Source organism: Eucyclogobius newberryi, unplaced genomic scaffold, assembly GCF_026437365.1.
Source record: "Eucyclogobius newberryi isolate DKJ021-1_F unplaced genomic scaffold, fEucNew1.0.hap1 SCAF_9, whole genome shotgun sequence".
Classification (NCBI taxonomy): Eukaryota; Metazoa; Chordata; class Actinopteri; order Gobiiformes; family Gobiidae; genus Eucyclogobius; species Eucyclogobius newberryi.
Window position 1 is genome coordinate 30,139,537 of NW_027316532.1, and position 23,036 is coordinate 30,162,572.

Sequence of the window (23,036 nt, forward strand, 5' to 3'; positions counted from 1 at the left end):
GGTGTTTATAATATGAACTGGATAAGACACTCCCCCTCTGTCGGCGTGCCAGTTTGGTTAGTGGCCCCTGGAATACTGCTGCTGCTGCTGGGCTCAGAGAGAAGTCTCCTGCAGAGTGCCAATGCATTTTTTGAGGAAGCAAACACCAGCTTTTAGATGGGTTGGATTTTGAAGGGATTCTTGCTATGGCTCTGCGCTATGGCCACCTGTTTGTTTCCATGGTGATGCTATATGGTGATTTTCTAACCCTCAATTATAAAATTCATATGTGGTGCAGTTTAAAAAATATATGTACTGTACATACGTAATTACATCATTTAGAATTGTATTTAGATATCAATTCAAAACAAACTGTATTATTTTAGATTGGAGTTGAAAGTCCAAAAGCACCAAAATGGAGGATTGGTGAAAATGGAATAAATTGTTTAGACCTGAGCTACAAACAATATTTAAAAGTTGTGGATTTCTGGTGTTTGTTTCTTATTTGCTTGCAAATAGAATGCATTGATGCAGAAAGGCTATCCATTTTTCTGTTCCAAGGTCAGCAGAAAAGCTGCTGTGAAAGGTGCCTGTTTCTCACTTCAAAGGGCTGAGTGCAAGTTGATGTATGTGGATTTGTAGCTATTTCCCAGCCTTATCATCTCTTGCAATAAAAAGGTGGAATTTTGAGCATTAGACTCAATGAGTTTTCAAGGTATACAACTTTCTCACTTTCTCTGTATCTCTGCTTTTTCACCTTCCCGTCTCTACAAATGGACTATTCACAAACACCTTCTCTTTAAGTATGCTTTCCAGAGCGCATTGTTCACAGGGAAGGACACATCTTCACAACTTGTGGCCTTGAGTCGCTAGTTTCCTTTTCGAATATTAATTGAAATTGTTACAGTGTAATGAAGCTTTGTTTTCTTAAAAGGGGCAGTAAATATTATTGAAACTAGAATTAATGTGCCGGAAAGAGACCATTGGATACTTTCCATCTGTGGTCCCTGACAGGTTAGGACTGCATTATATTACAATAGATAAAATATTAAAAAGAACTGCAGAAATTGCAGGTCCCATTACAACCATGTAATATAAAGGATAAAGGTGATATATTTCATTATGATGCTTAATGTCTGAATGTCTGAGATAATGCAAAAAAATATCAAGAGAATATTTTTTTGTTCAATATCTTCCAAGTTCTTGTTGCCTCGATCAACCACACATGGTCATTAATAAAAATAAATTAGCTTTTTTTGTCACGGTTATTTTGGAGGTTGTGCTTTGAAAAGTTTGGGTACAGCGTTTGGGATAAATAGGAAAAATGATCCAGCTCAAATCTGGTAGATGGGCCCTTGGGGCTACACTGTGGTACCCACTGCCCCTGTGGCATTGAGGGATGGGTCAAATCTAGAGGACACATTTTCTCAATTTTGTGTACTTCACCTTAAATGTATTGTGTATTCATAAGACCTGCCAGAAATACACTTCCCCACTGTGATCTTATCTTAGACAGGGCATCCGGCGCGATAAAGGCCAAATCAATATTGAAATGTGCCAGGAGTTATTCTAACAAAGAAAATAAAAAAAGTCCGGTTCCTTCTTTCAGCTGCTCTGCCATAACCTGCAGCTTAGAAGTGTTGAGGTTCACAGTGGGAAGTGATCAAAGCCGCACTCTAAGCATTTGTACAAGGAAGTGTGTATAGTTATATGGAAATGTGTGCCTGTGACTACACCTGCTGCTATGAATACATTTTAGGTGAGCAGAAGTGTAAGGGCTAAGAGGTTTGGTCCTTATACGCTACAAAGAAGATACACATATCACACACGAGCTGTAGTACTTCCAAATGACAGAACATGGAAATATAGGTTGGCTGAAAATAGGGCTGCAAGATAAATCGGAACAAAATCACAATTCAGCAACAGGCAAATTGAAAAGGCTGCACATTTTGAGGTACCAGAATTTCCTCCAAAGACAACAAAATGACCCGTCTTATTCTTAACTGCCAACCCTGTAGTTTAGCGTTCTGAGCTTGAGCTTTTTTCACATTTTAGTTGCTGTGCATTTTTGTTTATGGGTTTCAGCATTCTGTTATATCCAGCCTTTTGAACACTTTTTTCCACTCAAAATATACAACATTCTGTTTTGAATTATAAATTATAAACGGCTAGAGTAATGGACCCAACTTATTTCTGCAACCCATGAATTGCTTTGCCTAGAATTCTCCATTGGACTTATTCATCTCCATGGATTGTATCCATGGAGATGAATGGTAGTGCCTCTAGGCTATGATACAGTTCAGATCTGTGGAGAAATGACCCTGTGCTCACAGAAGGAATTCATGTTTTTGAAGGTATTTTTAAGAAAGAAAGAAATAATAAATAATAAGTAGTTAAATAAATGCAAGACAGATAACATAGAGGTGTAATTCCATATTGTGGAATAGCCAAAGCAAAGCAGTTTCATCTCCATGGAGACAAGCAGATGTGGTGAAGCCTCTATGTAGCACAATATTGAAAAAAATTAATGCAAACAGCTCTCTAACACTGCTCTATCAAAAAGTACTTCATCATGTTTGTTATGTACTGACCTGCTCGCTCGGCCATGTGTCTCTCCTTGTTGTCGCTCAGATCGTATGACACTTTCTTCTTCTCCACTGACCTCCTCACTCCGGTCTTCCTCCTGTCCTCCTCCTCATCGTCGGAGGAAGAGCAGGTGTTGTCGGCGCTGCTGGCACTGGTGAAGTCGGCCAGGTAATCCGGCCGCTGCCTTCTGAGGGACAAGATCGACTCTGGCATTGCGGTCAAAGGCTGGTAGAAAAACAAATAATTAATTCAAAGGCAATGTGTAATATTGTGACATTTTTTCAGCAAAAATATTTTTTTTTGTTTCATTCTACTCTCTTAACGCTGTTGCATCTGTAGGTGTCATTGGCTCCGTCCTCGGCCAATCAGAAAAATGTGCAAAGCCAAAAACACTTTCTGCCTGAGTCATCTGTATAATAAGTAAGTGTATTTTGTTTTGTTTTTTCCTAAAAACCTAAAAAGCAATTATGCGATGAGGCTAACAATATGAAAATCTTTAAACCATAGTATATCATATGAACAATCAATACAGACAGGTCCAAAAATGCACTAGTTTCAGATGACATGTCAACATACCATAGTATATAATGTATATTCACATTCATCCGAAAACCACCAACATTTTTAGTCATTTTTATAGACGACAATAATTTTCAACTAACATATTGCGGCTACTTTATAATGGTAATACTGTAAGTACAAGCATTAACTGTGCTATTCTCCACACTGCACTGATTGTGTAACTTGTCCCTGTATCGTTTCCAAAAATCCTATCACAAAAAGTCAAAGAATACCCACACAGAGAGCCGCTAACCTCCCTCAGCCTCTTCCTCATTACCATCTGTCGCACTGAGACCTTGTGCTCAAACTGTTCCCTCATGTGTCTATTTGCTTACAAGTTCATTATGTACAGATGCACAATTACACATGGACTGTCACTATTAATAGGCAACGGGATGTTTTTATACCTTGAACAAATCTGACCCAGCTGAATACGTAAAGGTTGAATTCACAGTAATGTCACCGTTAAGTGTTTTTATTGCCTCTAGGAAAGCTCTTGTTTTCTGATGCAAAAAACAACAATGTGATTTAGGAGTGTTTCTGCTTCCGCTCTTTTCTTGCATTTGTCTTCCCTGCCTGTTTTAAATCCTGCAAGGGACACATTGGTAGAATTAATAAAGCAACAATGCATCTGCTATTCAACACCCAGAACAGGCTGCTCTGTCAGGCCACCTAAATGAATGAGCAGGAAGTGATCGGGGGGCTGTACAGTCACCGCCGGGCAGTCGTGTTCTGTGCCTGACGGAGGACGACAGCGACTCAGGCAGATTAAATACATGAGAGCCGAATAAAAGGGGGAGATGGAAACATGAGATTGATGGGGAGAGAAAAAAAGATTGGGACAAGGTGAATTTGACTATGAGAGCCACGCAGACACCGCAAAGTGGAGCAGTGAATAGGTAGAACGGAAATGAAGACGGAGAGAGAAAAGGACACTGACATAATAAAGGAAGATATAAACAGATCCTGGATAAACAGTGAGACAAAGAGACAAAGCCTGAACATCGAGGACAGACTCTGAATAAAACTGATGCAGTATGTGGCATGAGAACAATATAATATACTGTTCTTATAATACAAAGATTTCACTCCAAAATTGAAAGTAACTGTGAAGTCACACCGCTTTCCTGTTCACTCAATTTTTGTCCCCTATGATAAAAGATTTCTCACAAAATAAATTTGAAGCGCTGCTTCTTTCCTCTAAATCCTGTATCTTATCCCTGTTCCTTATTCTGCTCTCCTCTTTTGCACTCATTGGTTCAGTTTTAGCAGATGGCTTGTGAGCGCAGCACCCCAAGGAGTGAAACTATCCGTAACAGCTTTCAATGTCTCTCTCCGTACACCCGGCAACATCCAAACTGACGGGGCCCAAATTAATTTGGACAACAGTGATTGGGTCTGAACAAGTCCTCATTCCATCTAAGATCTCTCTAATGCAGCAGCGAACTGCCCTGTCGAGTCCCTAACACACTCTTTGAGTGTTCCAGCCAATTTATCCCTGGAGTGAGGGATGGATGTAGATGTGGAGGTGAGAGAGAGCAGTGAGGTGATGGAGGGAGTAATGTGCTGTCGGAGGAAAGGGAGGGGGTGCGAGGTGTATGTGACAACATAAGAGAGGAAGAAAGGCAGGTAGACAGAAAGAAAGATAGCATGGTGTGAGGGAGAAGCTAGCCTGACAGCTGTCCCCTTGGGGAGTTGGCTCTTTTCATTGGGGCTTCTGATTCTTTTCTATCTTGCTTAAGACACCTCCCCCCTTTTTATTTTCCTGAATCACGTTCAGTGTGCTTTCTGTGGGCGTTAGCTCCAGGCATCTGTCTACCTGCCTGCCGGTGCCCTGCCTTTCTGACACTGCTGCTACACTCAGCTCCCTAGAGGCATATGGCCCAAGTCTTCCTCTCCCTGTCCGTCTCCCTCTCTCTCTCTCAAACACACACATACACACACTCACCCTTGGGCCGCGCTGCCTCGGGGACTTGCCCATTAACTTCTCATCGTCCAGCTCACACTGCTCCAACAGGTCCAAGATGTCTTCTTCCTTTTGTGCGGACAAATATTGACAAAATGTTTAAAAAAAATAAGACAGCCGTACCACTCGTCAAAGTAAATGTAACAGCTTTTACCATGCTTTGTGCTCTTTATTGCTAGAAAGTTCAAATGATTAGTGTCAAAACAGGTGAAGGATTAAAGTTACACATGACAGGCATGTGTCTCTAGGGCTTTGATAAAGGCCAGTCCAAACAGGCTCTGGTCATTGGCAGAAGGGGTGCAGTGGCACAGGAAATGTGCTGGGGCCTCAGCCATTTGGCTGAAGCTAAAATACAGGCCAAGGTGAATAATGTGCTTCACCGCAGTGACATGAAAAGCTCCCATATGCAGCACAAATCCTGATCAACTGATTGTTCAGGCTCCAATGAGCCATTAAGCAGCTTTTGTGGTCCATGCAGAGGTCAGTGTGCCCCTGGCAGTAAAGTCAGGTACACATACTTTAAGAGTCTTCACAGGTATGTTGATACTATACTTTTTAGGGCATGGCAAGTTTATTTATAGAGCTCAAATCATACTCAAAGTAATTCAAAGTGCTTCACATTAATTACAATACAAACAGATAAAAATATAAATAGTCATTATCAAATGTATTTTAAAAGAGAAGAGTGCATGTAGAATCCTTTCTCACATCTTCAGGAAGACTGTTCGCTCTGCTGTTTAAACAATACATCGAATTGTTCCAGATTTTAGCTGCGTAAAACTGAAAAGCAGATTCCCCAAGTCCTGACTCAGGGCACCAGCAGGAGGCCGGTCCCTGAGCTCCCCAGACTACGAGGTTATTATATGGTTATTATGGCACTAACGAGATGTACTTTGGTGCTAGGCCATGGAGAGACTTGTACACAAGCTAAAGTCTCCCTCTCAAAGTCTATTGTCTGAGCCACAGGGAGCCAGTGCAGAGACCTGAGCGCAGGACTAATGTGATTCTACGTCCTGATTAACATATATTTAACCAAATAAATAATCATAATCATAATAAAGTTATAATGGCAAATTACAAACATCTGTAGCACAGCAAGTCTTTCAGCTAATAACTTTTAACAAGTTGAAAGTGTGCCCTGCAGCGATGGTTCCAAACCACTGGAGGCCCATTTACTTTTTAAAGGCACTGCACGCATGCGAGAATGTTTTGACAGGAATTACAGCGGGAAGAAAAATGATGTAGAACTCAAAGATTGACTAGAAGCACTAAAATACAGGAGAAATGTGCATGATTTAGCTGTAAGCACACTGGACCCAAGTGGCCGTGCTCATGCTTATAATTTATTTGTTTGAAATCCTACTAAAATATGATAAAATTGCGATCACCTGTGTGTCTAGAGAGTTTTGACGGTTGCATGTCATCTCTCTTGTAATAGGAGTAGTGAGGAGGTGACGCAAACCCACTGGAAGCCACGGTAACCTGTTGCTGTCTTATCTGGGGAAACCGTATCCAGACAGGTCTGCTCTGCGGAGGATCAGCACGGCACCATGTATTACAGCAAGATTCTTTTATAATGTTGTGACAATACATGACATTTTCCAATTCATGTCCCAAGAATCAAAGGTGGGTTTTGGCTCCAGTGACACATGTGGCTGTGAAATGGCTTGACTTCATATGAAACAGAAAAATGGCTGGATATTTTGAAGCATGAATCCAAGCGACATATTATTATTTGTGTACTTCCCATTCTGGACCAATCACAATCTACAGAACAACACTACAGTCACTCCAGCTGCTACATGCACTTTAACCCTTAACTTTCCATCTCCTCCTCGGCTGTGGTCACATTTTCCATTCTGTCATATACTGTAGCAGCTCTTCTATTGACAGCCTCTTCTGAACCTCAGCAACAAATAGTCCCAGTCATTTAAGAGCCTATTTTACCATCGCCATCACCAGTACCAGTCGTTCAAGTGAAAGTTTGAATTGTGAAAATCCTTTAAGAAAAATACAACATTTTCTGGTGCTTAAACGGTTGTATTATTTCATACAATATATACATTTTCAAGAAAATGTTTGGACTTTGCACATGTCTAATAAAAAAAAATTGTGCCAGAGCCAAAGCTTGAAAAATTGGTAGAAAAAAGAGGACTATTTTAAAATCACAGAAAGTTAAAACACAGATCAGTATACAAATGATAAGGGATAATTTGTAATAGTAACATTTTATCCAACCAAAAAAATGGATGTTCAGATTCAAAAAATATCACTTTCATGATAAATTGAAGTGATAAGAATGTCTTGGAACAGTCCAGTTGTCACTCATGATCGCTTTGTTAGATAAACGCACATTTGAACGTGCTTTGTTCTCATTACTCCTGTCCCTTTATGCTCGGAGCGAGATCCACATCTGTGTGTGCGGACTAAATTAAACCTCCCCCTGGCTCTGTGTTTCAGCTTTGCCTCGTCGTGTGATTGACATCTCCGTGAAATTCTCCACACACTTTCCCTCAAAAGGACACACAATAACTTCATGAAGAAAAACAACTGCAAGAGCTACAGGCAAAAGAGAGGTTTGTTGTCGCACAATCTTAGAAGAAATAGTTTCACATGACGTCTCTCCTTGACTTTTAATAACTATTCCCTTATTTCAACCCTTCTGTCTAAAATATCTGTATTTGCTGGTACAATTAAGTTGCCAAAAAGCAGCAGCAAGTGTTTTGATTTTGTCCTGATGAATCTCTGTGTTTTACTGTCCCACAGTGGCATTCTTTCCCTGCAGTTTATTGTAGTGGTTTTGTCTCGTGAATGCACCACCCAAATATAGGCTCATTGTGCATGTAACTTATTTTTTATGGTTGCAAGCTTATTGAGTGGGTTTGATAATTACCATCGAAAACATCTTACAGAGAAAGCTCACTGACAAGATACAAGAATTGAGCAAAGAAAAATGAAAAAAATCCCTCTTGGAACTTGCCAAAATAGCACATTTTCTCTCCACTTAATCGTCTCTCCGCTCTCCTTTAAGATTGCGTGGAGTGAAAATAAGCCCTTTTCTTTTTTGCAAAGTCTGTTTCTACCGCTTCAAAGTTTAGCTATGGTTGTATTCCTGGTGGTGCTCAAGAGGTTGTGCATGTGTGAGGGTTAACCTTTACATCATACTGTACATTACCTGTGTGTTTGTCCCTCAGGCTCTATATACAAAATATTAGATTCAACCTAGCAAACCTGCAAATACACATATAATACAAGAGGGATATGTAATAACAACTTGCACGTAACTGTTCAACGTATTTATAATGTAATTAGGCCCGAGCGCCACAAGCTGGCGAGAGGCCTATTAATCTCGTAAGGCCGTGCGAAGCACGGCTGCGAAAGTGCGCACGTAGTGCGCACGAAATCGAGCGCGAAGCGCTCGCCCACTTCCAAACACTCACTAACGCACTCCTTCACTCATGCACGCCCCGTGCATACTAATTAGTAGTAGGAAAATGGAACATTACTGTTGTAAACGGGCGAAGCCCGTGCAAAAGTGCGCACTAAACGAGCACTTTACATTGAGATGACGACCGCGAAGCGGTCGTCATCCCCATATAAAGCACTCATTTGCGCTAAGTAGCTCACGAATACGTTCCCCATCTCTTGCATGTTCCGTGCATATAAGCATGTAATGCAAAAATTTAACATTATTACTGTATAGAGGGCCAAAAACACAAAGTGGGCGGAGCCCACTCAAAATTAACGAAAGTACCCGTCAGTGACCAGGGACCCACACCATGAGGTAGGAAAGCGCGAGCGCTTTCCGAAAATGTATAGTTTATGATATTTGAAAAATGGGAAACATTGTTTTCGCATCGGAATATTATTCTTTCTTCTTCTTCTTCTCGGGACCAACCCCCCTATTTTTCACCCAGTGAACATTGACGAAAAGTCACAAAAATGTTCACACCTCTAAAAATCGTGCCTCTCTACATTCTGGCTATTTCCCTTTTATAAAATAAAAAAAATTGGCGCGTCAGCGCCCCCAAATGTACCAAAAATGCATTGAGAGATGGGAAATGACCCAAAAAAAATCTGATCGTAGAATCATGAAATTTGGCGCAGAGGTAGATGGTGACAAGAGAAGTAAAAAAAAATAGTATTACGGCAACGCCGTCCGCCCAACCAACCAAATGTCGGCCATATTGCTTCAAAAATGGCTAAACATGACTTCGGAGTTTTTCAAAACGTCGTACTTTTACGAACTCCTCCCAGGGCGTTGGCCCTAAAAAGCTGAAATTTTGTGAAAATGCTACTGAGGAGTGGGACATCAAAAGTTATCCAAATTACATTGATACCTGTCACGGTCTCTGTGCGGCGAAGCCGCAAACTGTAGCTAGAATTTCAGAAATCTCCCATATTTTAAATTTCTGCCGTTTGAGCAGATAAAGTCCGAATTGCGTAAAATTAGAATCAGTTGTTAAACTCTTTGCCCTAAACCTACTTGAAGTGAAATAAATTCATTTGGCGCCACAGCGCCCCCTACAGATTTTATATGGAGGTTAAATGTTTAGTTTTGCGAAATTATATGAAATTTGACACACAACTCAATTTTAGCATCCCCATCAAAAAAGTCAACGAGACCCATGTCATAATTGTTATGGCGTTGCCGTAACGATGACCGAAACCTTTCATGTTATTCCAATGGGGAAATCGCCAGAACATGTTTACACTTTAGACCTTCACAAACTCCTCCCAGGGCGTCAGCCCTATTAACCTGAAATTTGGTGAGACTCATCTTCAGGACCATCAAAAGTTATCCACATTTTCATTCAAAGAGTCACGGTGTCTGTGCGGCAAAGCCGCACATTTTGCCAACAATTCAAAATAAAATAGCTTTTTGATGGTAAAACAAAGGGGAGAAGATGTGACAGCGTCACAGATTCAGCAGTAGGCGTAATAAAAGGACAATTGGGGCGCGTTAGCGCCCCCTCCTCTTGCGGCGTGGCGGCGGCGTGGCGAGGGCCGATCATTGCCGCTTGCGGCTATATTTTTTATAATCTTTTCATTTTTTCAGGTTCGATTAGTTCATTAATCATAACTCTTTGCATAACCAAGTGTCTTTCAGAGCGCTTTATATTGCATTGTTCATTTAAACTCCATATCTGTAGCGATATTCAGATCTCACGGTACAATATTATTGCAATCTGATGGATATTGCGATATTGTGGAGCGGTAAACAGGATTGTTGACGATGTGCTTGTTCCTTTTAAAAACGCCTTAACAAGCCTTTGTTGTGAATCATTACTGTCATAATCCAAAGAATTAAGATAAAAGTGCTTAAAAACTGTTACGTCTTCATGTTGCGTGCACTGAAATGGAGCAAAGGTCTATGTAGTTCCTTGTGGGTTTTTTTTGGCTTTTGATGCAAAAAAATAATGCATTTATGCAAAAAAGATTTGAATAAAATATACTGTGACCGCCCAAGATTATATTATGAGACTTAAGACAATATGATATCAGGGTATTCTGTTTTTTGTTACCTGACACTTCTATAAGCTACTCAATTAGACATGAACTGCCAACCCTCAGATGTGTCAACCACTGAGCCACTGCTGCTCCTACAAAGAGTTGTTTTAAACTAAAGTCTACAAATAATTGACCACACTGAGCAAGTGCGCAGTTAATCTCTTTTCCCAAATGGCATAAAGTCTTAATTATTTGCTGCTAAAAGAGACTCTAAAAGTGAGTTAGTCAGTGACAGAATAAGAGTAAGGCGAATAGAAAAAAGTGACATTGTGTTGTGGCAAATATGAACGTACTGCGGCGCACTTTATGCTTTATTTGTGGAGCTTTCCTTGTCACTGTGTTCTGAATCATAATAGAAACGTGTGCATACATTGTGTCGTTGTTTGTGTGTCGTTTTCATTACGCGCGCGTGTGTGAGTGTGTGTGTGTGTGTGTGTGTGTGTGTACGCATGAGTGTCGGACCACTGACATACGTGCCTTCATTCGTTTCAGGGGATTATTCATTTCCTTTTGAAGTGAGGCAGCGCGCCCGGCTAGGAAGGTCTGAAAGGCAGCGGAGAGCAGGCTTTCATACTTCTCCAGCAGCAGCTTGTCATCTGGGGGGTAAATACGTCTGTGGACACATAAACAGCACATGTGGAAAGAGCGGTGAGAGGGAATTCTGTAGACAACATATCAGAGGTTACAGAAAGAAGGGATCGTGAGAGTGACGAGGACAGCAAATTAGAAGATAAACAAGAAGATGAGATGTAGGGAAGTGTAAACTACAACAAAGACCTGCCCATGGTTTTGTTACCCCATCCATCGGTTTCAGAGTGATGATGGTTCCTGGACTAGCTTGGAATGTCACGTCTACTTTATCAGTTTGTGTTTTTAATGGTCAAAAGTGACAAAAGGTGACAGAATATGACCGTCAATAGTACTTTCTCATTCAAACTTGATCTGGTTCAAACCCAAACCCACTGTTACGTACGTTCTAAATTTGTGAACACTGAAACAAAAAAATTGGCACAACTAAAAGAAAGGACAAACAAATATAGCAGTGAAATTGTCGTCAATGGAAAAGAATGTTGAACATGAACAAAAACTGAAATGAAAGATAGGGTCATCTAAATAAAAGATTACTCTAGAACAAAGGGTGAGAGAAATGCTCCATGGACCTCCAGGCAGTAACGGAACATAGTAAAAAATGTATTTTATTCAAGCTGTATTTATTTTTTTAGTCTGGGAAAAGGAGCTCAGCGATTTTGGAAAAAATATCTAGTTGTGATTATGATTTGTAATTTTTCTCAATTTAAGAAAAGACTGAAATCTGAACTGCTTAAATAATCCAAGAAGGTCTGAACTGGGTTAGCATTTGCTTATTTATCAGGGCATTTTGTTGCTTGCAATGGAAATATATTAGCTAAAAAATTGCAGTCCCTACGGTGATTTTGATCCAATTTGATCTTGCACAACATGGATTGTTAAAAGCTGACTTATTAAATGTCATTCCCCAGTGTTCGGGGGCTCAATGTTAAAGGTGTAATGGATGATTTTTTTGGCCCAAATCTGAGTCTTATTTCCTCGTGGCGTGGTGGACTGCCGATTAGTCCTGCCACGTATCAATCATAGAACTCACCTACCGCTCACCTGCAGCCGCGTGCGGCTCGTCCCCCGAGAGCAGCACGTTTCCACGTGTCTAAGCGCATGGATCTATCATAATATAGTTCCCTCAGTGTACGGGACAAAATTAAGACAGAGAAAGACAGTTCGAGCTGACGCAGAAGAGACGGAAATCTACGGGAGACGAGGCGCACTTCCGCCTGAGTCCTCAAATCGTCCATAACTATATGGCGAATGATTGACATTAGCTTGCTAAAAAAATATGATTCTAAATGGCCAGTTTTTGACAATACGTTGACAAGATGCACTGGTGCCTGACACTACCTTTACAGACCATTACTTGGCTAATGGGATTTCTCACGTGTTCCACAGACTTTATGCTTTGTCCAGACTAAACTCACACTGCTCCCTGTTTGCACTGGTTCAGGAGGGATTAGGAAAGTGTATACACCGCCGCCGGGTTTCCCTTTAAATACATCCCACCCAATTTATCTCTGTGGTTATCAGAATCCAAACAATGACGGTATTAATCCAAATAAGCAGAGTGTGAATACCAGACCAGTCGGTCAGTGACACAAATACCAAAGAATCTGCGTAACTTAAACATAATCTATACAACTGCTTTCTGTGGCACTTGAAATTACATTGATAATCATGGAATGCAAATAAACTAGACAAACAATGGAGCATAGAGATGCACTATGTAACTTTTCTGGTGGAGGATATGTCACCTGCTTAGCTTTACTATCTGTATTTCTTTGCCTGGAATATTCAACAGTATGGCACGATTATTATCATCATTTTATTTTTTCATATACACAGACAGCCAGGCAAGGTCGATTCAACTGTACTTGGTATTAGTAAAAACAAATAAGCAAATTTACTGAACATAAACAAGACAGACTTTAAATAATTTCCATTCAATGCTAAAGAATACTCCAAAGTCAAAACTCCAAAGTCAAAACTCCAAAGTCAAAACACAAAACCACATGCTTCTACTGACAGAGGATTGGCTGTAGAGTGTAGACGACTCGATTAAAAAAAGCTAAACAGATCATTGACTAGATTAGATTAGAAATGACTGAATCTCGGTTAAAATTAAATTAATTGCACAGTCCTAATATACATAGATGCATCTTTGAAAACATGCATCGTACAATTGTAACTGAATCCTATATTACTGCTACTGGTTTCAGAAGTAGCAGTAATATAGGCAGCACTGCTAATGCTATTTAATTGAGTTCATCTGTCTCTGATAATGGCTGAGCTCAATAAAGTGACCCACTTCTATACTTTTCCTTCATTTGATGCAGTTCTATTCAACCAACTGTGAAGTCCTGAGATGAACTGTCTGCAATATTTCCTCCCCTGGCACAATGATCTGCTTAGACTACCCAAGCTGAACTCTTTTAATGCTTTCTCTTTTATAATACACAGATTTAATGTGCGTCTGTCTGTCCCAGTTACTATTCGCTTAGAGGTGACTATTTTGTGCCCAAATCATTCAATAAGGATGTTTTTTTCAGAAGAACGAAGCAACTGGATTAGTTTGAATTAGTCTCAAAGTTTTAGTAATAAGTAGTAGTTCTAATGATGAATGATATAAACCAGCATTCACAAGCCAGAGCACTTTTTAATTCCAAAGCAAGGATAAATAATAGCTGCTTTAATTTACAAACATATAAGATAAGACTGTAGTCCAAGACATTCTCGCTCCCGATTGATTAGTCGACCAAAAAAGAGGAGTGACTTTGTGTGATCAAAAGTTCTAAAACCAATTAAAAAGTGTCACTATAATATGATCGTATCTGACCCAAACTATCTCAATATTTATACACAAAAGTACTAGAAAACAGTGTATTTGTATGTATACAGGCAACTCATTATTAACTACTGCTAACTCACGCTTTTCCTTTTTACTGCTGTCCCATAAATCACACAATTAATCAAGTCCGACAGCCCTAAATCGCACCATAATGTACAAAAAGCTCATAGAAAAGTAGGGCTATAGTAGAAATAGTGGTATCATTTGTAAATATATTCCTACATTAGAATACATTTGAACTGATCTAACATAATAGAGAATGCTTTACACTTGAGTAGAATCATTTGACAGTAATAAAATCCACTCGAGTATACATTTTCCAACACATCTGCGTTATTAGAGCAACAAAAGCACGAGCATGTATCTCCCCTGCTCTGCCGTAGCCCGACTCCGGTGTAACACTTGTAAGCTCTTTCTAATGGCCCTGTGTTAACCATGTTCATTACTTCCACCGCTGTAATAGGACGCGTTAATCAGGCTCTAGTGTGCGATGGCAGGACACCAGTGGAATGTTAAGAAGCCTTTATTAGCAGCACTAGACAGACTTCAGCCTGTCTGATTGACTGTCTTGCCTGCCTGCGCGCTGGGCAAAGGAGGAAGGAGGTGACAACACTTCACGTGGGCTGGCATCGTTCTGACTATAGCCGTTTCAGACAAGTGATGAGACAAGAAGTCACTTAGGCTTAGTGAGAGCTGCGTGTGTGTAGGTGTGTGCCGGAGAGTTCACAGTGAGAAAGGGAAAAAAATCTAAACCGGCGCGCGAGTGTTCGTTGGATAGAAATGACCATGGCTGAGGGGAGACAAGAGAGGTGGGGATATTAAGGATTTATAAGGGACAAGTGGTAAATCAGAACATGGTGTTGCTGAGTCAAGCTCTGAGCAGGCTCCTTTCTATCTGCAGGTGGCTATTAAGAATTGACAGGGTCTTTCCAGGTCCAGGTTGGAGTTAGGGAAAGTTTGAGGTGAAAGAAATGACGAGAGTGTAAGAAATGAGGGAAAGGAGAAGGGATGTAAAGATTTTTCGATGAATCAATAATTAGTGAGGTCGAAATATAAAGAAGTAAAATTAAGTCCTTTGAATTCAATGTATACTCAAAACAATTAAACATATTATAAGTAAAATGCATTTTAATAAAGCCGTTTATGTCACATTAGTCAGTTTATTTTCATAAAATCAGGGGGCACTGAGCTGGAGGTCGAGATCAAGTATAGAAACATTTATGAATTTGATCTATATTGATATTGAAAACTGTTATCAAGCTTTATTTTATTACAGCTTCAAATGTTTCAACACAAAAAAAAAAAAAAATTGCGTCAATTTGCAGTGGGGTTCCAACCTGAAAAGATGAAATACTATATTTGACAATGAAAGACAACAAGGATTACACTGATTTCATGTGAATCCTCTTCAAATCAGGATGTTTTGTCACTATAATCATTGATATCATAACCTACGTCTTACTTTGGATTTCTAAATGACTAAAAGTTCTTGTAAACTTTGCTATTACACAGTATGTAGTACTAATATGGGTTACTTTTGGATCTGTGTGTTTGTTCTATCCGCATTAACACGATTTAGTCCCCTGGGAGCTCAGAAGATGACCCCAAAAAGAAAAGTAAGAGTTGTCCCGCATTTCGTTGAGTGCGGTCACAGACAACAGAACACCAACAGCACCTTTAGCTTCTTTAGCCTTACCTGTAGTTCCCAAGATGTAGCCTTTCATGTTCCTCTCGGGATATTTGCTTGCGGACCTGTGCCAGCCTCTCTTTCTGCAAGAACAAAATAATACACTAAAATAGACCAATAATTACAGAACTGGGGCAAAAACTAGGCAAGCATGAGCATTTCAATGACTTTGATAAGAGTCGAAACAGTAATGGCTGCAGTGAAAGCTTGTGTCACAACGCTAGCATGTTATTTCTGCTCAAAAGCTTATCAATAACTTCACATCACTTTGGTGTACTCCACTTGTCTGACAAAAGTCTACAAAAGGGCGTCTGAACTCTTCCAGCGTATACTTTTAAGAGCTACAGCTGGTAATGCGTTAAAAGAGGAGGTAGTTCATTTAAATATAGTGCTTGTGCTCCATCTTCTCTTGCACTCACTGATTACCGCTGGGATGATCAAAAGGCTAATCAAAGAGGGAGGGAGGTGAAGCACAGCGAGCTGCCACTTGTTCTTACGCAGGGAAAAAGAAATGAAGAAAAAAAATAGATGTATAATTAAATGCTGAAGTAAATCGTCTTGAATGCTTCTATTTCTATCAGATTAAAATAGACTAATCAGCAATGACAGTAAAAGACCTTGCTATTATTGGTGATTGAATTGCTATATCACCTGACTAATAAGTGGCGCTCCACAAATACTGCACTCACCAGCTCCTCTCTCCTCCGCTCCAGTGTGTGGCGCTGCTTCTCCCAGTCGGAGGAGGAGGCCGCCAGCTTCTTCATGGAGCCGTGGCCGTAGAGTCGTCTCTGGGCCTCGGCCTTCTGCTGAGCCAGGTTACGCTTTTTATCACTTGCTCTAAAAGGAGGAAGAAGAAAGAGATTGTTGCACCACAACTTGAAAATAGAAAATCTTTTCACCGGATGTGATTCGTGACGCAACCAACCGCATATTTTCTATGAATGTGTCCCTCAATCCTTGTAATGTAAGGAAAACATGATATAAAAGTATGTTTAATAGACTGGATGATTTATCAAAGGAGTTAAGCAAAAGGAGTTACATTTTGAACAGTTGCTGTGAGGAGCTAAAACAAGTTCTATATTTTTTTAGTTCTATATTTTTTTAATAATTGTACAATATTTGGGAAAAGAATGTTGATGAATTAGCTCTTGCCTACACCTACTCATAGTATTTATTTTTATTTTAGTTATTCAATTTGATTTTAATTGATTCATTTCCAAACATACAAATCAAAAATACGGACACATAACGCAAACCAACTCAGGACTTTGGTAAAGACAAGTATTTCTGAAGTGGCCCATTGTGGTTTGGGAAAAAAGGCCAATGTATTTTTAGTCAATTGCTGGCCCTTTAAATTGGATATTGAGTGCTGTTGAGGGGTGGAGGTTTATCAATGTCCACGCCCGGCTGCGTCTGGATTGATCCCACGTTGATACAAGTTGAACTTGTGAGCCCAACCCTTAGCACTAAAAACTATAGAGCCCTTCCTAGAGGGACACAAAGCTACAGTATTTCTATACAAGAGGAAGAGAGAGTGAGCCAGAACAAAGACCTCATTCATAAAAGTTGTTTGTCTGGTGGAAAAAGCTCCATGCTGCCTTTGAAGACCCACCGCCATTATTTGCCACGAAATAATCAAATCTCCCCTTTTAATCTGAGGGAAAACAGCAAACAGCAGCTGGGAAACTAATCATTTCAGTGGGAGATTGTTTGCAAAAGACGATGGAGTGACTTTTTCTGCAAGCAGACGGCACTGTGCCGTATGCTTGGCCGAGTAAGATCTATGGGGCATGGCGTAATTGATCTGTGTGCTTCTCCATGTGTGCTTTGTAAACTTGGGACTATATTTAGACCATGTAAGAGGAGGGACAAGCGCAAAGAGCAATAGAATAAAAACAACGAGAGTTCCCGGGGTCTGGAATGTGATGATGATCAATCAGTTGAGGGGCCCGCAGCAGCCAGGGGACATAGTACACGCACGGACTAAGCATATGTGAAAAATACATTTGACGCATGACCAGTAGCAGTGTATTATAAACAGGCATGGAGAGAAACAAAGTAAAGCCCCATATACAGAGTAGATAAAACAATGTTAACTCTCCAAACATAAATAGCATAACTTTCAGGTAAAACGTGAACCATTCAAACAGAGGCTCTGATTGAAGAATGCACAAAGCGCAAGATAAGAGACAGGGCTTTGTACCTCAGCCATTATCCGCCTTTGTATTCAGCGCAGCAACACCGGCGCATATTTACAAGGACAGAGTTTTGGACCAAAAAATAACCCAATCACGTTTTTTTTTTCCCCGTTCTTTTTTTACAGACAAAATTTTCACGACTTTGGTAGAAACTAAAGCAAGATAAAAGGCCAAATTGCGTTGCATCAAATTAATTCTGTAGTATTGAAGCCGGTTGAGAAAGCGAAAAAATAATGGAATCGATTGGAGTCTTTAAACATTCACAGGCCTTTAAAATAAAACCATGTGAGCTGCTCTTGCTTCTGAACTGGATTCTTAATGGGCTCCCGGTTGGAAACTGTGTTCGTGCCTATGCGTCAGAGCAGAGAGAGAGAACACAGAGGACGGTATACCTGATGTTGAGGAGCTGGAGAGCGTTGAGCAGAACCCCCCTCTTCACGTCGTAATCAATCCTCTGATCTGTGCCGAAGCTTGGGGCACGATTGATCTGTCCGGATGAGAATGCAAGAAGACATTTTAGCGATACGTTAGTATTCTTTTAAGGGCTGCCTTTCAGGGGAAACAAAGTAAGTAGCAAGCAAGTAGAGGAACGTGCTATTGACAACAATGTATATCTTTTATACATTTGTGATGAATACAAATTTCTCAATTTCGAGTATCTCAATAATAGTATTGACAGTGCTGAATAGTAGTATTGTATAAAACATTCATGGACCAGAAAATTATACTACAAAAGGTCAGCTTTATAACCTTGTATAGAGGATTACACTAGACATGTCTGTCTCTTTTTGAAGTTATTTTGTATTATTATATAGAATATAGAAGATATAGACAATATTAAAATTGTGCATATCCCCAAAACAAACTGCAATTTATTTTGTATTTATTTTACACATCTCCCACCTTTACAAGCAAGTACATAGATTTTATAGAAAGATTATAAAATATTTCAAAACAATGACCTACTTTTTGAATAAACATGAGCATAAACTGACTTTTAAAACTGTATTAGTAGAAGAAGCAGCAGTAGTAGTAGCAATCCTTGTTAAGTAGTACTAAAAACATGCTATATGGTCCCATTTAACAAAATTGACCTTGACAGATAATATAAAAATAAAGATTAAGATCAACAAAGAGAAAGTGTTAGTGGTCACCTCCGGAGTCTCGCTCAAAAACTTACAAATCAAGTTAGAAATCTGGGGATGATAATGGACTCAGACTTGAATTTAAACAGCCACGTCAAATCAATAACATCAGCAGCTTTTTACCATCTAAAAAACATTGCCAAATCAAAAGTATAGTGTCTAAACCCCTTAGAGACTTGGAGAGACTTATCCATGCGTTTGTCTCCAGTAGATTAGACTACTGTAACGGCTGCTCACTGGCCTCTCCAAACGAGCTGTAAAACAGCTGCAGTACATCCAGAACGCTGCTGCTCGGGTCCTGACCAGAACCAGGAAGTACGATCACATTAGTCCTGTTCTCAGGTCTCTGCACTGGCTCCTGTGGCTCAGAGAATAGACTTTAAAGCAGCTCTGCTTGTGTACAAGTCTCTCCATGGCCTAGTACCAAAGTACATCTTGGGCATGTTAGTGCCATATCAACCATCTCGGACTCGGAGGACCTCAGGGACCGGCCTCCTGCTGGTGCCCAGAGTCAGGACTAAACATGGACCGGCCTCCTGCAGGTGCCAGAGTCAGGACTAAACATGGACCGGCCTCCTGCTGGTGCCCAGAGTCAGGACTAAACATGGACCGGCCTCCTGCTGCTGCCCAGAGTCAGGACTAAACATGGACCGGCCTCCTGCTGGTGCCCAGAGTCAGGACTAAACATGGACCAGCCTCCTGCTGCTGCCAGAGTCAGGACTAAACATGGACCGGCCTCCTGCAGGTGCCCAGAGTCAGGACTAAACATGGACCGGCCTCCTGCTGGTGCCAGAGTCAGGACTAAACATGGACCGGTCTCCTGCTGCTGCTAGAGTCAGGACTAAACATGGACCGGCCTCCTGCTGGTGCCAGAGTCAGGACTAAACATGGACCGGCCTCCTGCTGCTGCCAGAGTCAGGACTAAACATGGACCGGCCTCCTGCTGCTGCCAGAGTCAGGCCTAAACATGGACCGGCCTCCTGCTGGTGCCCAGAGTCAGGACTAAACATGGACCGGCCTCCTGCTGGTGCCCAGAGTCAGGACTAAACATGGACCGGCCTCCTGCTGGTGCCCAGAGTCAGGACTAAACATGGACCGGCCTCCTGCTGCTGCCCAGAGTCAGGACTAAACATGGACCGGCCTCCTGCTGGTGCCCAGAGTCAGGACTAAACATGGACCAGCCTCCTGCTGCTGCCAGAGTCAGGACTAAACATGGACCGGCCTCCTGCTGCTGCCAGAGTCAGGCCTAAACATGGACCGGCCTCCTGCTGGTGCCCAGAGTCAGGACTAAACATGGACTGGCCTCCTGCTGGTGCCCAGAGTCAGGACTAAACATGGACCGGCCTCCTGCTGGTGCCCAGAGTCAGGACTAAACATGGACCGGCCTCCTGCTGCTGCCTAGAGTCAGGACTAAACATGGACCGGCCTCCTGCTGGTGCCAGAGTCAGGACTAAACATGTACTGGCCTCCTGCAGGTGCCCAGAGTCAGGACTAAACATGGACCGGCCTCCTGCTGCTGCCAGAGTCAGGACTAAACATGGACCGGCCTCCTGCTGGTGCCAGAGTCAGGACTAAACATGGACCGGCCTCCTGCTGGTGCCAGAGTCAGGACTAAACATGGACCGGCCTCCTGCTGGTGCCAGAGTCAGGACTAAACATGGACTGGCCTCCTGCTGGTGCCCAGAGTCAGGACTAAACATGGACCGGCCTCCTGCTGCTGCTAGAGTCAGGACTAAACATGGACTGGCCTCCTGCTGCTGCTAGAGTCAGGACTAAACATGGACCGGCCTCCTGCTGGTGCCAGAGTCAGGACTAAACATGGACCGGCCTCCTGCTGGTGCCAGAGTCAGGATTAAACATGGGGAATCTGCGTTTCAGTTTTATGCAGCTAAAATCTGGAACAGTCTTCTTGAAGATGTGAGACAGGGTTCTACTCTGACAATGTTCAAATCCAGCTAAAAACAGTTGTGTTTAGCTGTGCATGTGACTGAAATTATTCTCTTTGCACTTTTCTCTTTCATGTCTTAAACTGTTTAATGATTTCTGTCAGGTCTTTGTGATTTGAATACATTTTTTCCTGTTGTGTGAACCACTTTGAATTGCCTTGTGTACAAATTGTGCTCTACAAATAATAAACTTGCCTTGCTTAAACATACATCAGTGTAAACAGATTTTGGAGGCACGTGAGTGTCTTGCCCAAGGACACAATGACATATGCACTGGTGGAAGCTATGATCAAACTGCAGGCTTTTGAGTCAGTAGGTTCAACGATCTTCTGCCAAGGTTGTCTCTCAGCACAGCAATCTACGAAAAAACTTTTAAGTTCAGCAGTAAAAGGAGTGCTAGAGGTGGTAGGAGTAATAGTCAGCCTTAAGGAATTCCTGTGAAGTACGTTTAAGCAGGCGGTGACGTCTTTGAACCCGGTTTGCGTATGCCAACACCCCGACCCCATCCACACCAGCAATCTCTTTGTAGGTATCTGCAAATTATCCAGCAGAGCACCGCCACATACACTCCACACTACACCACATTCAAAAAGAGTGGGAACAGAGTAAGCCACCTGTGATTTAAGCTACAAAAAGCATCTATCACCAAGGGAAAAATATAAGGAGTAGCTTTTCTTAAACACAACCACTTCCACCTAGGTGCAAGGCATTCAAATACCCATTATTACACCTGACACAACAAATCAATTGTTTCTGAGTTTCTGTTCTTTGTTACCGCTCCCCATGTCTTTCGGTAGGTGAGAATGTTACTTTGTGCTGACAACAAAAGGACTTGTAAATGTTGAGGTATTGGGAATGCACAGGTTATTCTAATATTTCCCCAGTGATGCAACTTCAAATCTAAAGACCGCCTCGTACTGATAAACCCTGATGGCTGAGATAAATCCAGTAATTATTTTCAGGTTATGCCATCTCCTGCTTTCCTTGCATATAGAAAGAATATGTGAGGAGGCTCTCTGTGATGTTACTGGAGTTTAAACTGTTTTAATAAAGATGCACAGATTGAATCAGCGTGACTGAATACATGCAGGGTTTACTGCTCAAAGGCGTTAACAGATTAGCAATGTAATCAAGGGACCCGTGCGTATGGTATGTACATAAATATCACAATTAAAGCCTTGTAGGATTTTCTCTCTTAAATTATGGTTAAAACACGATAATAGTTTCAGGTCCTGTCTTTATACAAAGAGAAAAAAAGGCTGACTTTATCTGATATCAAATCTTGTTATGGATTTATAATTCAGAGACATAGATCATGGTAAAAATAATAGGTGTTATTAAAAAAAATCTTCTCATTCATTTCCTTGAAGTAAAAATATAATAGGCCATATAAAATAAGCAATAGTAGTAGTCAAATTCAAAACACAATATACATTTTCTGTTGAATACACTTTCTGTGAATACACTTTCATGCCAAAATGTGAAATGATAACTGATAAAACCGTAGTAAACTGTGTTAATAAGTCTTTATGTGCTTAAAGTCAGTGTCTGTGTGCGTTTTGCACATTCCTGTCCCACTATCCTGTATCCAGTTGGATACAGTAGAGCTAAGACACGCACATGCAGCACCACAGCCAATCATATGTCGACAGTGTGTTTACGAAGCCAACACTGAGCCAATGGGAACTTTTAACGTAATTTATAGATTTTATTGTTGGCCAATCAGAAATAGTGGTGAAAAGTAGTGAAAGCAGAGTAAGAAACCCATTTAGGAGAATGGAACAGTGTCCCAAAAGATTCTAAACAACCATTACTAATCCCAACACAATAGCCCCCTGTACAGTATTTCAGAGCGAGAGGGCACTCTAGCACTAGACAAGGTTTATTAACATCACAACCAAACTCCAGTATCTGTGAACATGGTAACTTAGACCAGAGACCAGAGTGGATCAACACAAATCACATGACCAATGGGATTTATTTTTTTTTAAACTGTATTAATCTATTGAAGTATATTGGGAATAAAT

At 41.0% G+C, this 23,036-nt stretch overlaps 1 protein-coding gene across 6 annotated transcripts in view; it reads right to left on the minus strand.

Annotated features, from left to right (window-relative positions):
- Window positions 1–23,036, minus strand: part of ttll7 (tubulin tyrosine ligase-like family, member 7) — a 72,654-nt gene that overhangs the window by 19,193 nt on the left and 30,425 nt on the right. For 5 of the 6 annotated variants that reach the window (XM_072438452.1, XM_072438453.1, XM_072438449.1 and 2 more), the window contains exons 10-15: window positions 18,311–18,405; window positions 16,410–16,557; window positions 15,730–15,803; window positions 11,081–11,216; window positions 5,075–5,161; window positions 2,571–2,790 (exon numbers count right to left, since the gene is read on the minus strand). In XM_072438452.1, the coding sequence (XP_072294553.1) occupies window positions 2,571–2,790; window positions 5,075–5,161; window positions 11,081–11,216; window positions 15,730–15,803; window positions 16,410–16,557; window positions 18,311–18,405 (760 nt within the window). Of the gene's footprint in view, window positions 1–2,570; window positions 2,791–5,074; window positions 5,162–11,076; window positions 11,217–15,729; window positions 15,804–16,409; window positions 16,558–18,310; window positions 18,406–23,036 lie in introns of all 6 variants that reach the window. The other variant, XM_072438450.1, reaches the window with a different exon arrangement.